Source organism: Glycine max, chromosome 15 (assembly GCF_000004515.6).
Source record: "Glycine max cultivar Williams 82 chromosome 15, Glycine_max_v4.0, whole genome shotgun sequence".
Taxonomy (NCBI): Eukaryota; Viridiplantae; Streptophyta; class Magnoliopsida; order Fabales; family Fabaceae; genus Glycine; species Glycine max.
Genome location: NC_038251.2, coordinates 25,071,263 through 25,088,108, shown reverse-complemented (window position 1 = coordinate 25,088,108; position 16,846 = coordinate 25,071,263). Strand labels below are relative to the sequence as shown.

The 16,846-nt window shown below is 29.7% G+C and overlaps 1 protein-coding gene across 1 annotated transcript; it reads left to right on the top strand.

The window, feature by feature from the left end:
• Positions 1-12,470: 12,470 nt before the first annotated feature.
• LOC100810461 (protein RGF1 INDUCIBLE TRANSCRIPTION FACTOR 1) lies at positions 12,471-14,566 on the top strand. The gene is made up of 4 exons (XM_003546544.5): positions 12,471-12,659; positions 12,775-13,020; positions 13,171-13,311; positions 14,110-14,566. The coding sequence occupies exons 1-4, from the start codon at positions 12,651-12,653 to the stop codon at positions 14,431-14,433; spliced, it is 720 nt and encodes a 239-aa protein (XP_003546592.1). The 5' UTR covers positions 12,471-12,650; the 3' UTR covers positions 14,434-14,566.
• The last annotated feature ends 2,280 nt before the right edge of the window (positions 14,567-16,846 follow it).

Here is a 16,846-nt window from a genome sequence, read left to right as displayed (position 1 = left end):
TTAGTGGTGTTTGGTATGTTGAAGTAAGGTAAGGTCTGAAAACCCATTTCCTGGGCATCTTCCCATGAAGGAACATGGTTTCTCACCAACTCAATGAGTGGTGTTACAAGTATAGAAAAATATGGTACAAACTTTTTGTAAAAGTTTGTTAAGTCATGGAAGCCCCAAATATTTCATATACTTGGTGGAGTGGGCCACTCAGGAATGACCTTTATTCTCTTAGGGTTCATGGGAACCCCTTGATCACTATTTGAATAATTAAGAAAAGTAATACAATAAAACATACATTTTTCTGTATTTTCATATTGATTATTCCTACCAATAAGTATGACAAACTTAAGGTGTTCCATATGAGTACCTAAGTTTGTATTGAAACTAAAAATAAGAACAAACCTACCTAATGGGTCCCTATGTACACACACCATGAAGATGTTAGGTGCACGAGTGATTTTACAAAAGAGGGTTGCACCACTCAAAACATTCATCATACCACCTATTTTAGGGACTTGGTGCCTAATAATACCTATTTTGGGCACGAACAAAGCACAAGAATTTAAGCTCTTGCGAACCAAACCTTCATCCAACAACTTCTTTACTTGAGGAATAAACTCAAGCCCAAGAAGTGTGGCAATGCTAGCAAGTGTCATTTTACAAAAGAAAAAATGTGGAGGTTGTCTAAGAGGAAAAGTTTCTTTAATATTTGTCTTTATTGTAAAATGAGTTTCCTTTTTAGCTAACCTCTTGGAGGAGACACTTACCTCCTTACACTTCTCTTTAACCACTAATGGTTGTCCTTCTTCTTGGGGGTAGATTTCTTCACTAAATTCTTCCCCTTTTGCTTTTTCACTTTCACTAGAGGAAGGTGAAGTAGTAGCCTTATCTTGGCTACTATAAATGCCTTGCCCCTCATAATCATGATTTTTGTGGTGGGACATTGAGAAGTAATGTATCATCTTCCAAGACATTTAAAGCACTTTGTATATTTTCTTGTGATGTTTTGATGTTGTAGTGCTCTAGGGCACAAATACCTTATGTTTTATGACTTAAAGACTTGTATATGTGATGATTAGGTGACACACTTGGAATTGTGAAAAATATATACATATATTTTCATTAACTAATTTTTTTTCAAAGTTTTAGAAAAGAGACTAAAAGTGAATCTTACTGCATAAATAAATAAATAAATAAACAACTGTATCTAAATCTATATAGCTTCTTCATTTTCCAAAGTCAAATGGGAAAGCAGCACAGAAAAAGATTTCACGATGAAAAAGAAGATTAATTGAAATAACATATGGGTGGTCCACAAAAGATTTTCCTGTCACAAACAAAAATTTTCATTTTGTTGTTGCTGTCGGCAGCATTCTTAACCGTGTAACTTTATTCGTTAAGAATACATTCCTTGATACGCCGCAGTCAAGAATGGTTACCTACTAGGTTGGACCTTGGTCGGAATTATTGCCAAGCTAAGTAGTTTGCTCCAATCTTGAGTGGGAATTGAACTTTACTTGAGTCAATATTTTACCCTTTACTAAGGCTAACTCAACGTATTTTTAGGCATAAGACAACTTTTGAAGTGAAAGCTTCTTTAAAATTAATTAAAACAACAGAAAAACCAGGAGTCTTGCACAAAATAAAAACTAGTTTTCTTTCCATGCACTTTAGCTACCACTACACTAAAATAGTTAATACTAATAAAATAGAAATATTAAATAACTTTGTTTAGAAAGGATATATCTTTTTACCGGTGTTTCTTAGAATATTGGTTAAGAAATTAAAAAAAATATTTATTATATAAATCATAGGAAAACATAAAAAAAAATCATAAACAGCATAATTTTTCATCTTTCAATAGAAATATTTTTACTTTAAACTTCTTAATCATATCATTGCCTTTAGGATGCTGATTAGTATTTGTGTTTTAGAAAAATCTAAAGCAAGAGATTGAACCACTTGATGTCTATGCTGGCCTATCCTCCACTTCTAACAGTAATTGCTAATGACTGTTGATGCATGTGTCTTTCTAATTTTGTTAATTAGTACGTATGAATTCGAACTAAGACATGCGTCATTCTTAGACCAGTGCATTCCTGCAATTAGAATTTTTATTTGGCCTTCTATTATTGGTGACCCCCACTAATCGTGGATGTCTTTTTATGCCAAATCAAATGGCTATAAAGGTGCATGCATGAACCCTCGATTCCGGGTGGATATTATAAAGATTATTGACTCACATTTTGTAACTGATTGTTCATAGAGGTTGGCTAGCAAAACACAAGAATACAAAAACTTAGAAAATTAAGAAAACTTATTGATGGAAGTATTTCAACCTTATTAATTTATTATCACTTTAAAAACGACAAATTACGTACCTTCAATTATTTTCGTATAAAAATGATCAAAATTTGGGTAAATAATATTTTCAATGGTCATTATGTTGTTTCAAGCAAATATAAAAAATTTATCTATATTTCAGATCTATAACTCCCAAACAGTATAGTTTGGATACATTAATTTCTAATATAAGCTTGAAGTAACTGATTTTATAAGCAATAATATAATACGACATAAATAATATTAAGCTACTAAAGGGTAGAGCTTAATAATTGGTTAATCATGGTAGATGAATTATTATAATTTTTTTTGGTATCTATCTTTAATTTTTACGGATAAAAGAAATTGTTTGTGTTATGCTATGGTTTGCTAAGAACGTAGTTAACTGCTTTTTTCAAGTCATGTACCCAAACAAAACAAATTGAAGTCATCATACGATAAATGATATTTTAACTATGCAAACTGAGTTGATTAAAGAAACGGAGAGCTCCCAGTCTCCCAACATATTGTCTGCATAAACGGTGACTTAAAATAAACTTTGTTACGCTTTCTCAATTAAATTGCTTCTTCACCTTTTCTCATCCTTTTTCACCTACCTTCTAAGATAATAATAACAAGAAAGCACAGGAGTGCCTACTTTTATTCCATTTGTTATTGAATAATAATTTTAAGAATTTAATTATAGATTACGTACATGCAAATATTACTTAAACTGTTTGAAGTTTGATCATGCGAACAAAATATTTCTTTTATTTTTAGAAAATGTTTCTTTTACCAACACCTAAATAATATTGTGGATGTAACGAGAGATCTAGCACTTTTAAGGAAAGGAAATATGTTGTTAACCTGTTAACTAATTGAAACACATTTTTAACTAATAAATTGAACAATCATTTGTGGGTGTAACGACAGATCTAGCACTTTAGGTGTGTAAAAACTACAGGCTTATAGTTGTTATTACAACATGGACAGAAATACAGCGTAACGTACATGACAATAACATTCCTAAAATAATAAACAAAGATAGTATTTTTATACAAGCGGTCATCAAATCACAATAACCCCGAGATTACAAATTATAGGCTAGATACACTACTACAAAATAAACAATCTACATTGTTAAATCTACATCGATTTTGTGACATTTTTGAAATTTTAATCAACTTTATGAAGGTGTTTGACGGTTTTTATAAAATCGCCTTTGATGTGAATGCTACAAAGGCGATTTTATAAGAACCGTGTTTGTTTGTAACAAGACTACTACGGTTTATACCCATCACCGTCGTTGAAATTATCATATTTTAATTCACGATTTTTCACTTTCGTTGCTACTAGCCTACGTACGTTCGATCAGCTTCTCTTGACATATTCTGGAAACCTCTGAATGCAGCCACAAGCTTGGTCATACCTCCTTTACTCCACAGTGAGCTTCAAATTGTGTCGCCATTGCCATTGTCTGTCTAAGTCTCGACAGCCAGCCACAAGCTTGGTCGTACCTCCTTCACTCCGACCATTGTGCGGTAAGTACCAATATTATTTTCAGCTGCCATTGTTTGTTGTTCGTGTTGTCCTCGATAAAATAGGTTTCATTCATACATGCCTGGTGTTTATCATATTATCAATTTGTTGACATTGTGAGTTTCTGTTTGTTTAAACCTTAAATTTACTTAGTTGTAAGTAATAATCCCTTTTTGGATTATACAAACCTGCCATCTTAGCTTTGTACAATGTTTAAACCCTAAGGTTTTCGCTAAGACTATGGTCACGCGGAAGGAAGGAAAGATACCCGAAGTCCTAAAATTTAGGGTTAGTTCGAGACTAGGATAAAGTAAAAAAAAAAATCAGTTACGTGAATATCGATCATGTGCTGGTTGAAGAATTTGCAAATACTTGCATCCGATTGAAGACATTCACCTTTTATAATCATTTTAATCATTTTATAATCTTTGCACGATTTTGGAATTATATGCCTATTCTCTAATACCTTCTTTTTTTAATCATTTTACAATCCATTTTTGTTTTTTAACATGTTTCAGGTTTTGTGATCAGGCATCAGCTTGTAACTCATCTATCTTTGGGGATTGCTCTTCGTTATGTTCTTGATGCATTGTGCATGCCTGTAGATTTCTAAAGTTTGTGTTGTTTTGAAGAGTGAATTTCTTTCAAGTTTTCATTCAATATCAGGTTTGACCTTGCTTTCACATGTTACAGATGTTTTTGTTTGGAAGTTTGGCATTGGAACAGTTTCTGGATCGTCTTATTGAGTGGCCTCAGTATTGCAATCATATTCTTCAAATTTTCCATTTGTGCAATACACATTCAGAAATAGTTTCCTTCATTGAGCTGGCTCTCGCTAGGATTTCCTCTGGTCATTTGGATGTTGATGGGGCGAGTCATGCTTCTGTTATTAGTAATCATCATTCTACACAGGCTACAATAGGACATGTGGAGGTAAAAGTAAATTCTTTTTTCCCTTTGTATTTGACTTGTATGCTCTTTTCTAACTTAAGGCTCAAATTTATGATTTTGATTTTAATTTTATGTTTGAAGTTGTTGTGTGATGTGATGTTAAATGAATTCTGCCACCTACCTTCCGTATATATTTTTTTGTTATACTTACAATTTACAAACCATTAATTGTAAACATTTTATACTATCTTTATTTTCTTATATTGTCCTACTGGTATCTGAAACTCTCATTAAACTAACCTGGATGTTTGTCCAGACTGTTCATTTTTTTGTTATTAACTTGTCTGTTGTTTAGCTTGAGCATTAGGTAAGATTGGTGTGAGCATAGCTTTCGAAGTATAATTGTATATCCATTATTTGTATATCCAACTAGATAGCTTTGAGGTGTTTTTGTTTCCCATTTATGTGTGACTATCCTTTTATGTAGGTTGTTAATGATTATTCAGTGGAGACCTATTGCAGTGGTATTTGTTTTTCTGTGCTAATTGTAGGGAAAGAATCCTATTATTAATACTTGTCACTTGATAAGGTTATAGCAGAATAACAAGATTATGTTCTGTCTTTATAATAGACAAGTTATTTGCTTATCCTTTCACTTTCTGTCTATTTATCTGTTTAAGGTAATACTTGTTCATGTTGTATCCTTGTAGCAGCTCAGTGGCTCTAGTGTTATACAACCTGGGCAGCAACATTTGTCACTACAGCTTCAATAAAGACGTGAAAATCTCTTGGATGATCGTCACAAAGCTTATGTTGGTTCATCTACTGATGTAAAACCATTGTTGTCTTTTCTAGGGAAATCTTTAGTTCTAACACCTACTAATGCTTCCAGTACCAATAAGGTATTATACTTTTTTTAAAAGCATGCATGAATGATGTGCCTCTCTCTCTCTCCCTCTCCCTCTTGTAGTCTTCTGTATTCTTGCTTTTATTGTGTTAGAGACATACAGGTAGCTGAGAAGGCTACTCTGCAATTCGGTTAAAAAAGTTGTTAGAATCCATTGTAACTCTTAGTTGTTGGTTCTTACATACTCTAATTTTCATGTAGTTTCTATTGAACTGCAAATTTTATGACAAATCCCAGGCATTCTACAGACCATGAGGTTGCTCTCATAGTACACATGGCATACCTTTCGTATATACTATATGAGGTAAGAATTTTCTTTGAAACTTGGCCACCTTTTTAGTGTAAATAATTCCCATGCTAACCAATTTATTTCTTTGGCAGCTATTTTCTTTAGGTGCCATTCTGACTGTTTTCTTCTGCGACATTGTAATGTCTCACTGCACGTGGCATAATGTGATAGAGAGTTCAAGAGTGACAACCAAGTACATGAAATTCTTCAACACATTCATTAGACATGTACAAGATAGCTACTAATGATACTACTTAACTTATTTTAATTTCCCTGTCGCAGGCATGTTTTTGCCACTTTGTCATTCATTGTTGAAATCTTTATCTTCCTCTATGTGGGGATGGATGCATTAGATATAGAAAAGTGGCAAATTGTAAGTCAAAGGTAAGAGATTTTTAGATGAAATTAAACCGCCTTGAAACTACTTCCTTTGATATGTGCATCTGATTTCATTTTCTACAAGGAAACCAAGTGAAAAAAATTAAATGAAAATAGAAAACATTTTCTCAAAGCAAATGCCCTTAATTTGTCTAGAACACTCCTGGCTTATGAAAATTGGAGTATCTATACATGCTAAATAAATATTGTTAATCTATGTTTTTGAAGTCATACAAATTTGATAACATAAAATACTAGTATAGTAATATTTATTTTTATTTCCTTTACTCATTAAAATAATTAAACATTTGATTGAATAATAATTTTTCTTCATTAATTTCCTAATTTACCGTCTATATTATACTTTTTGTTTCACTTGCATGGTTACTGCGCTATCATTGTGTATGTGCCATTGAGTAGCTCATGGTTGTGAGATGACATTATAGGTTATTGTGCTATTATTTCCTTTTTCATATTTTTGTATAGTTTTTCTTTTAGCTCTTTTGGATTTATTCTACAAACTTACCTTAAGGAAACATCACCCTCTTACCTTAACTTACCTTAACGTAACATCACCCTTTTACCCGGCATTTTTAACTAATTGAATTCTTCACTAAGAAGCAAGAGTCGTCAGTAAGAGTTTGCAATTCCACTTCTCTACATGTCTTAATAGAAAATCATTATCTTTTTATATGTTTCCATCATCTATCCCTCACACTGGCTTTTTAAGAAATGTGATAACTATTACCTTTTTAAGTTGTCAATTAATTAAAAATATCTTTTTATATAGCTTTTAAAATATTTATTATTTCCTATTAAAAATATTTATTATTAAAATTAAAAATTAATATTTATCATAATTTATGATTTAATAATAATAATAATAATAATAAAATATACTCCCAGTATATGTACATATTATTTTCTCTTACTTTTTTAATCTTACTTTTTTAATGCAATTTTTTGCTCTTACTTTTTTAATGCAATTTTTTGTTACTGACAATGCCAATAACTAGATACTAAATCAGCCCAAAAAGAAAGTATCGAAGAATTCAAGATTTTTCTAAATTAAAAACTTGAATCATACATGTCATGAAGCATAGGCGAGTGGACAAGGGGAAGGTGTGGTTATCAACATGCAGCTTCTCCTTTGGAAGAGTAGGGATAGGGACAGGTCTGATGGCGGTGCTAAAGAAGTTTGTTTGTTCAACAATTACCTTAACACCAAATTGATCTTCGGTCTGGGTTGCAATTGAAATGCTGAAGCTCTATGAGGCTTATAAGTGAATCCTTGGTATCTTCCTCATAATCTTTGTCCTTGTACAAGGTAAAAATATATTTTTATTATTATTATTGTTGTAGTTATTTTGTTTATTGAGTGTGCTCTATATTGGCCATACATCATACGCACTGCAAGTTTGATTTTTGATGTTTCATTTTTTCTTTTATTCCACTTACTTGTTTGATGTGTCAAGTATTAAGATCTGATCATTTGGGTTATGGGCATGAAGATTATAATTTTTGCCCATTTTTCTAAATTCCATTTCTTTGAACTGACATTGAAATTGAGTTTAAGTGCTGAATTAGCTCGCCTTAAATTTTTCAGTGTTGCAGGTCGTTCATGACATACAGGCAATTCAGAATTTGTCGCTACTTGCTAACCATTTAGTTTAGCACTACCCTTCTGCTTCTGCCACAACATGTGAGTTTCATCTATTTCTGAGGTCACTTTAATTGTCTTATAATTCTAAGTCTTGCGATAACAACTTTTTGTGTGATGTGGATCAATTAACTTGCACTTCCCTTGTGAAATTATATATATGGTTAATAGTCTAATGTAATATGGAATCCAAGTTTTAGTTTATAGTACTATATTCTGTAGTGTTGTTCATTCAAGGGTACAAATGCTTATTTTCTCTTTGGTTTTCAGTTTGGCTTAATTATTATTTAAGTTTGTATTTTGTCTCTATATAGATAGATCTCGTGTGTTTCTAGTTAGTGAAAGTGGACCTAATTTAATTTTAATTGATATTTACTCTTTGTTTAATATTTTCTTTCTATTCTGAACTATCTTATAAATTTTATATTTGATTGAATTCCTATATTTTTTTATGTAGAAAAGGATGGCAGCTCGGGTCAATGCTACAACAAGTGAGAAACTGACTTAAATTGATTGGATAAAAAATATTGAAATCTTTGAATTTTTCATGAGAATTTTTCTAAATAGTTTTTACCTGCACCATACCTTAAATGGAGAAGATTGGTTATGTGATTTTCTTTTGAGTATTTATATTAATTGGTTTCATGTACTATGGTGTGGTACTAACTTGTGTATTATCTGTTGATTTTCTAGTTGCTGGAAATGTTGATGCACAATATTGGAGATCTTGTTCACCAGCTAGTGATTGATACAGGAATTATTCATTTTCTTGTGAAAATTGTGAAGAAAAAGTGAGTATTTATCCACACTGACTATTGTTCTTTAGCAAAGTGAGTATTTATTCCTATTCTTGTGAATGCATGGAACTGGCTTAGTCCAGCTTGAAAAGAACTTTAAATAAGTAATGTCAACAAACTTGTATGTTAGAAAGTACAAAAGATTTGAAATTTTTAAATTCATTGCATAAAATTTAATTAATTTCATATTCTCATGTGTTTATTGTAGGTATTTGAAGAACCTTTCTATTGTGTAAATAAATAAATAAAAAGTAGCTTCAATTAAAAAAAAAAAAGACATTTTACATCGGTTCTGAAAAGACCGATGTAAAATGGTAATCATTCTAAGACGGTCACGTGTCAAACACCGTCTTAGAATGCTGAGCATTCTACATCGATTTTGTAAAGACCGATATAGAATGGTAACCATTCTAAGATGATCATATGTCAAGGACCGTCTTAGAATGCTGAGCATTCTACATTGGTCATTTAGACGCAACCATCGTAGAATACCCAACATTTCTACATCAGTCTTGAGCAACTGTCGTAGAATAGGCTTCTCCTTTTTACGACGTCGCCAACGACGACGGTCGTAAATCGATGTAGTATGCTGGAAATAACCGATGTAGAATCTCTTATTTCTAGTAGTGATATTATATAAGGATAAATAATTAATGTCATTAGTTAAAAGATATTTTATGCTTATATTTAATCATAAACTATTGAGCATGATAAATTGTTTATTTTTATATAAAAAATTAAATCTTTATTAAAATAATTTTTATTATTATAGCGAAAATGGATGCATATATAACTCTATATAATTGGGGATACGATTATTTTAGAAGCTTAAAGCTTAGCCTACTGAGCAAATATTTTTTTAAGAATGGTAGCAATATTCTTTTTAACACTTGTTCTGTAATTGGTTTTAATTTGATGGAAATCACTAATTTTGGTGGTGTTCAGTTTTAAATCAAAGAGAAAATTATTAATGAGAAGTGAGCATTAAAATTGGTATTTTCAACAAATTTTAACTAATCATATAACAAGTGTTAGAAAGAGAGTGTCAAATAGAATATTTCTAACAATCTTCAATATTTTAAGAGGCATCGAGCAAATATTAAGAGTGTGTTTGATAAAACATTTTATCTAATTTTTAACTTTTTTATTAGTTGAAAAGTTTGTTTTACTGTTTAGTAAATAAACTTTTTAGTAACCTCTATTATTTTTTAAAACATTACTTCAAGTAATGTTTTATAAAATGTTGGCTTTTAGTTTTTTATATTTATTCCATTTTTATCCTTGAACATTTATTATGTTTCTTTACCCTTTTTTTTTACCTATGATAGGGTTTTCGTATTTTTAGCTTTTTATTATATATGATATTGACAATGATATATAATAATTTTACGTATTTTTTTTGTTTTTTTAAATATTTTATAAACAAAAAGCTACAAGTGTTTACAATTAATTTAATACTAAAATTATAAAATACTACAAAATATATTTTTATTAATGAAATCAAATTAAAATTTGTATTAAAACATTGCATAAATACGTCCATTTATGTACTTTTATAATTTCCAGGTACTTTGATATATAATTTTTATCAAATACTTGTGATTTAATAAAATCATTTTTCAATTTTTAATTATTAGCTAACTTTTTTAGCTTTCAGCTAGTTCTGTGAGACATAACCTAAATTAAAACAAAGTTGATTCAGCTAATAAGAAAACGAATTCATATGTCACAAGGAAATAGGATCGATTTCCGCTATAAATATGAGAACCTTATTGATAAATATTATATTAAGTGTTCATTAAGTATTAAGAGTTGAGACTTACCCTAATCTTCATACTCAACTAAATTTTCTTTCACAAGAATTTTTTTACCAAATATTGAACAATCCCCCTCATCCCTTGTTGGTGCCTGCCGCGTACAATTAAATGTCCATTCAATTTTGATGTCACCCAGATAGTAAGGATGTAACTGACCCAAATTGGATTGAACTTTATCTATTTTTTAAACTCAATTCTATTAAATTTAATTAGGTTAACTTAGATTGAGTTTACCTTTTTTTATTTTGTCAATCCAATTCAACTCAATCTAACTTTAATTGGATTGGATTGAGTGATCATTAAAAAAACTGTCATCTTTATGTCTTAGAAGAAAATTAAAGAAATCATCAAATTTAAAAATAGTAAAGATATTTTTAAAAATTAATATTCATAAAAAGTTATACTATTCATATGATCAATAGAAAAAAAATTATAAATATATACTTACAATATCATTCATAAAAAATATATTATTTTAAAATAAATAGAAAAAGAGATAAACTTTGGAATAATGTGTTAATGTATTACCTTGAGAATAAAATATATTCAGTTTAAGGTTTTCATATTAATAATTTAATTATATGCGAGTTAAATTCAGTTGGATTGGATTTTGGTTGGATCCAAAATTCTAAACCCACAAATCTAATTTTAATTGAATTTAAGAAATTAAAATTAATATAATCTAATGACTCAATCCAACCCACAAAATCTAATAAAATTATGTTGGATTAGCTGAGTTTATGAAGTAAGTTCAATCCTCTAGAGTGCGTTTAAAGCCCATGCGGCAGAGCATGAATGTGTTTAACCAAGAAAATAAAATACGACATGCATTATTGAAGTATGAAATCGAATATATGATTAAGTAAAAAAAAAATGCTCTCTCAATTCAAAGTCCAATAGTAACTTGTTCTTAAAAATTGAAAAACAATCAAAGTGGTGATGATTTAACAATTAAAAGCAGAGCAAGTGTCCATATTGCTAAAAAAATTTCCAATTTTTTTTTATTCATGTTATTGGTATGAAGTATTTATCGATTTTGTTGATGACTAATCTCCATCAAGAATCCTAACCGGCCACCTTTAGGGAAAATTTTTTTACTCCCAATCACGTTTTTTCAGTTCACAAGATTTGAATTTAAGATTTTGCTTAAAGATACCAAATCCAGTACTACTCAGAGCAAAGACTTGTTAGTTTATGCATCACAATTTATAATCCCTAAATTGAGATTATATATATGCTTTAGTCTTTCCATATATTTGAGTTGTATTTGAAGAGATTAATTTAGATTATCGATGATTTTGTTATGAAGAATGCTTGAAATTAAACATATTTTTTTAATATATTTATTATCACTTATTAAAATTTATTTAAAATTATAAAATTATGAGTGAGACTCGTTAAATATTAAATACTCCACAAAATTATATGATTTTCATTCAGTTTTAACTTATCAATGTTCAAAATAGTTACCTTATTTTCTTTTTATTTTTGGTATATGATTGATTTTTTCAAGGACTAATCATGTAATAAAAGTTAAGGAAAATAACTAAAATACTAAAATATATAACGGTTGTGATTTTAAGGACTAATGTTTAACTTTTTGGAGGAACCAAAGTGTTTCCCATATTTTTTTTCAGAGATCAATTTGATACTTAATCTAAAAATAAAAAATTGCAATTGCAGCTGGTTCAAAGAAAGTTTAGGTTGTTTAACATATTAAAAGAGCTCTTAAGCCAAGGAGAGCAGGGAATACTTTAGAGACCAAAAAATAGAGAAATGAGAAACACGGAAACAACGCGCACGTTCCTCTCTCGTATCTCAACTTGATTCTTTATGACTTACGGTTTTCTCTCTCTCATATAATAACCCTTCCCCTATGGACAAAATGGTGTCTACCTATTCAAGGAAGAATAAATTTATATCCTTTTCTTATCTTGTGATTCTCCATAAATACTGTTATTCCCATGCTCTAGTCCCTCTCTCTCACTGCCTTGGTCACAGCAAAAGGAGAAGATCATTGAGTTAGCCTTGCAATTAAGTGTTTGCACTTTGCACACACATGATCATGGTTTGAAGAATTCCCCTGTTTTCTCCTCTGTCTATATGTACAAATTCTTAATGATTATGATGACCCTTTTGGTTCAAGTATCTTACAAGGTTTGTCTTGGTTGTGGTTGATGTAGGGACACCAAAAACCTGCATGGTTGGAAGCCCTTTATGCACAAAAGTTCTTTGTCGGGTGCTCTCACCATGAGAATGCTAAAAAGAATGAGAAGAACATATGTTGCTTAGATTGTTGCACCAGTATTTGCCCTCACTGCTTGCCATCACATCGCTTTCATAGGCTTCTTCAGGTTCGCCGTTATGTTTATCATGATGTTGTCAGATTGGAAGATCTTCAGAAACTCATAGATTGCTCAAACGTGCAGGTATAACTCTAGATAATTAAGTAGTAGCTAGTGCAATATATGAGAGGTTGATTCATTAGAATATTATTCCAATTCAATGTTTCTTAGCTCTTACTAAACTTATGATTCAATGGTGTGGTTTGCTAATTCAAAACTTTTCAATTCTATTAGCCTTATACCATCAATAGTGCTAAGGTGGTGTTCATCAAGAAGAGACCACAAAACCGGCAATTCAAGGGGTCAGCAAACTACTGCACTTCCTGTGATAGAAGTCTCCAAGAATCTTTTATCCATTGCTCTTTAGGATGCAAGGTACACTCAAAAACAAATATTCCAGCCTTTTTGCTTATGTGAATAACAATCTAAAACCCTTTTGCAATTTAACTTATAATGGTGCCACTTATTACATACATGCAAATTAATTAAAATCATGGTTTTAAAATTGGCCTGGGACAGCAATTTGCGTCGCAATATCAAGGCTTTTCTTTTCTCTAGGACTGTAATTGTGGCCACATCATGATTTTAAGAGATGATCTGTGACCACAATTTTAGCTGCAATATCAAAGTTTTTTCACTCTCTGCGATTGCAATTATAACCACATTGATTGCTATTTTCCACAATGTAAAAATTATAGACAACACAACTGTAATTTAAAACATTGATTGAAATAGAACATCAACGATTTAAGAATGTATATATTATTAGAGTAATATTCTTTGGATATGTCAAAGTGCAAGCACTTCATTAACACATTTTTTCTTTATCGTTATTTTCTTATTGCATCGTATATATCACTTATCACAATTACACTCATTTATCCTTCAATCAATGGGTGTCCAATCCCATGAAGCACTCACGCATCACTTTCCATATTGTTATGAACCCCCGATCTTAAAATTTCAAACTATTAGAGATGCCGTAACTTAAATAGATAGGAAAAATCACACGAATGATTTTATATAACAAAAAAATAAAATGAATAGCTATGATTCAAGTGATCGATCAGTGATCTAACTTTTTCCCATTGAATCAAACGTGAGAATTTAAGTATCAACACAAATCCTTTGATTTTGTATAGCTCATATGTATGTGCATATTTATATTTATAGGTGGATTTTGTGTTGAAACACTACAAGGACCTCTCTCCCTATTTGAGAACATGCAAGTCCTTGCAACTTGGTCCCGATTTCCTAATCCCACAAGAGATGGGTGATGATGAAACAACTCGTTCAACCATTGTGGATTGTGATGAGCCCATGAGCTCGTCTTCAGGGTCAGAGAGCATGGGCATGGCTTGCAGCGAGATTGTTAGGAAGAGGCGTAGTGGGTGGAACGTTTGTGCAAGATCAATGAACAACAAGGTTTCGGATGAAGACATGGTTACAAGCATTAGTAGAAGGAAAGGCATCCCACATAGATCTCCCTTGTGTTAGCAACATCATCCATAGGCGTAACCCTAACTAGGGGAAAACAAAAGTATTACTATTAGTTTACTACAAAAAAAAAAAAGTTATATTTTTTAATTATTAATAATGGGATATTTTGACTGAAGTGGGATTTTCAAAACCCTCTCTCTCTCACTCTTGAAACTGAAGTCTTTAGTTTTAATTAATCACTTGGTCGGAGCATTTGTTCGGTAGTGTCACGTGGTTGCCCTTTCCAAGCAATGGTATCTCTACATTGATTCATTTTAATACTCTGCATTTTTTTTTAAAATAGTTTTGGTTTAAAGTTTGGTATAACGATTGAAAAACACATATATTCAATATCTTTAATTAATTTTAAAAATAAAATGAAATAGATATTTCCTCTAGGATTATGCGTATGGAGTTGCAATATAGAATACTTAATCCTCTTACTATATTTTCTTACAAATCCTCCTACTATCTTTTAGGATAAGTGTTAAATATGTTTTATACTTAATTTCAAGACAATAAATATTCTTATTTTTTCTTTAATACTTATCACATAGGAGGATTTATCATTACTCTATACATAGGTTGTTTAAATTTGTGCTTGAATCATGCAGCATAAATTTTATAATTTATAGAAGTAACTTTTATATTATTTGAATTTTTAATATATTATTAACTATTTAGTTTAAATCTTAATAAATATATGTTAATAGATATGTCAATAAATATTTAAATATATTTTTACATATAGACATATTTCAGAAAATTGTTATAATTGAGAGTATTATCCTACCTAGGCTATCATTCACTTTAGTGATATCTTGAATGTTCCTTTTGACTTTCTTTTTTAAAAAAGTTTATTTTATTCATCTTTTTTGTACCATTGATTTGGGATAACAAAATTGAGTGATGTTTTATTACAATATAATTGTAATTGTTTACTTTCATCAACAAAAAATATATCATATCAATTTACATGATTTATTATATAAAATTTAAAAAATAGGATAAATATAAAAGTATATCATATCTATTTACACGATTCTTATATCTATTGTAATTTATTTACTTAATTTAATATTCTATTGGAAATAGAATAAATACAAAATCTATATTAATTAAATTATAAAAAATATGCATTAATTTAATTATTTGAAGGAAGTAAATATGGTATGTCGTATGACATCATCCCATAGAATAAAACATTATTTTATATTTTTACTAGCTTAGTGTCCCATGTTTTGCATGTATATTAAATTTACGAAAATTTACGTTTTGTAATTTATAGGAAATTTTTTTATATTATTTTAATTTTTTTAGGGAAATTTTAAATTTCTAACATATAGTTATTATTTAGTTTAAATTTTGATAAATGTATGCTAGTATATATATATATATATATATATATATCAATAAATATTTAAAAGATAAATTTTGAAAATGATATATTTAAAAGATAAATTTTGAAAATGGAAATCAAAATTGAACAATCTTATACTAGCGAACTTTGAAAATGAAATATAAAAGATAAAAAATATTCAATTAAAAAGGAGAAGTTGTTATATTGAGAAGAAACTATTTTCAATTAAAAAGAAAAAGTTGTCATCACAAGAAAATGAAAATGAAAACTTTAATTTTCAGATATTAGCATTATTCTAACATGTAACTTTTTAGGAATAGACATCAAATAGTTATTTAATAAAATGTTGTGTAGAGCACCTACATTAGAAGACAAAGTAACTTATGCAATATAGCAGAAAAATATGAACTTCTAACATGAATTATGTTCCCCTACACCAATTGCAGAAAGCGAGGTCAAATCATCTTATTTATCTTCTATCACCTATCTATTTTTTTAATCACAAAACAGCCCGAACTCATAACCTGATAAAAATAAAAATATGACAAAACATTATATGTTATATTGTTTCAAAAAAGAAAAAAAAAAGAGTAACTAATTATCTCTTCGATAAGTACATACAATTTGATAAAGAAATATTGCATACTTTAATCATACTTGAATCTAATACAACTTCAAAAGGTCTCGATTTCTAATAAAAAATACATATCTAATGAACCAAAATAAGAGGAAGGAAAAAGAAACCAGAGATAAATAGATAAAAAAAAGGAGATAATGATAAAAAAGAATAAGAGGAATAAGAAAACAGAAAACAAAAAGGAAAAATAAAAAAACCACTGCAACACTGTAAAACTATCACCAAGTCTTTACCATCAAAGTCACCAATAACTACAATCATAATTTTGCTTCATACACCCCCGTCATATAAAGCCCACCACCTTTAAAAAAATCTCATCACCACAACAACACGGAAGAGAATATATCAGTTTTAAAATTATTGTAAAAGAGAATGTGTAATTTTTTTTTTGAAGTAGCGGATGACCAACAAAATGGAAGAGAATGAAATCATTA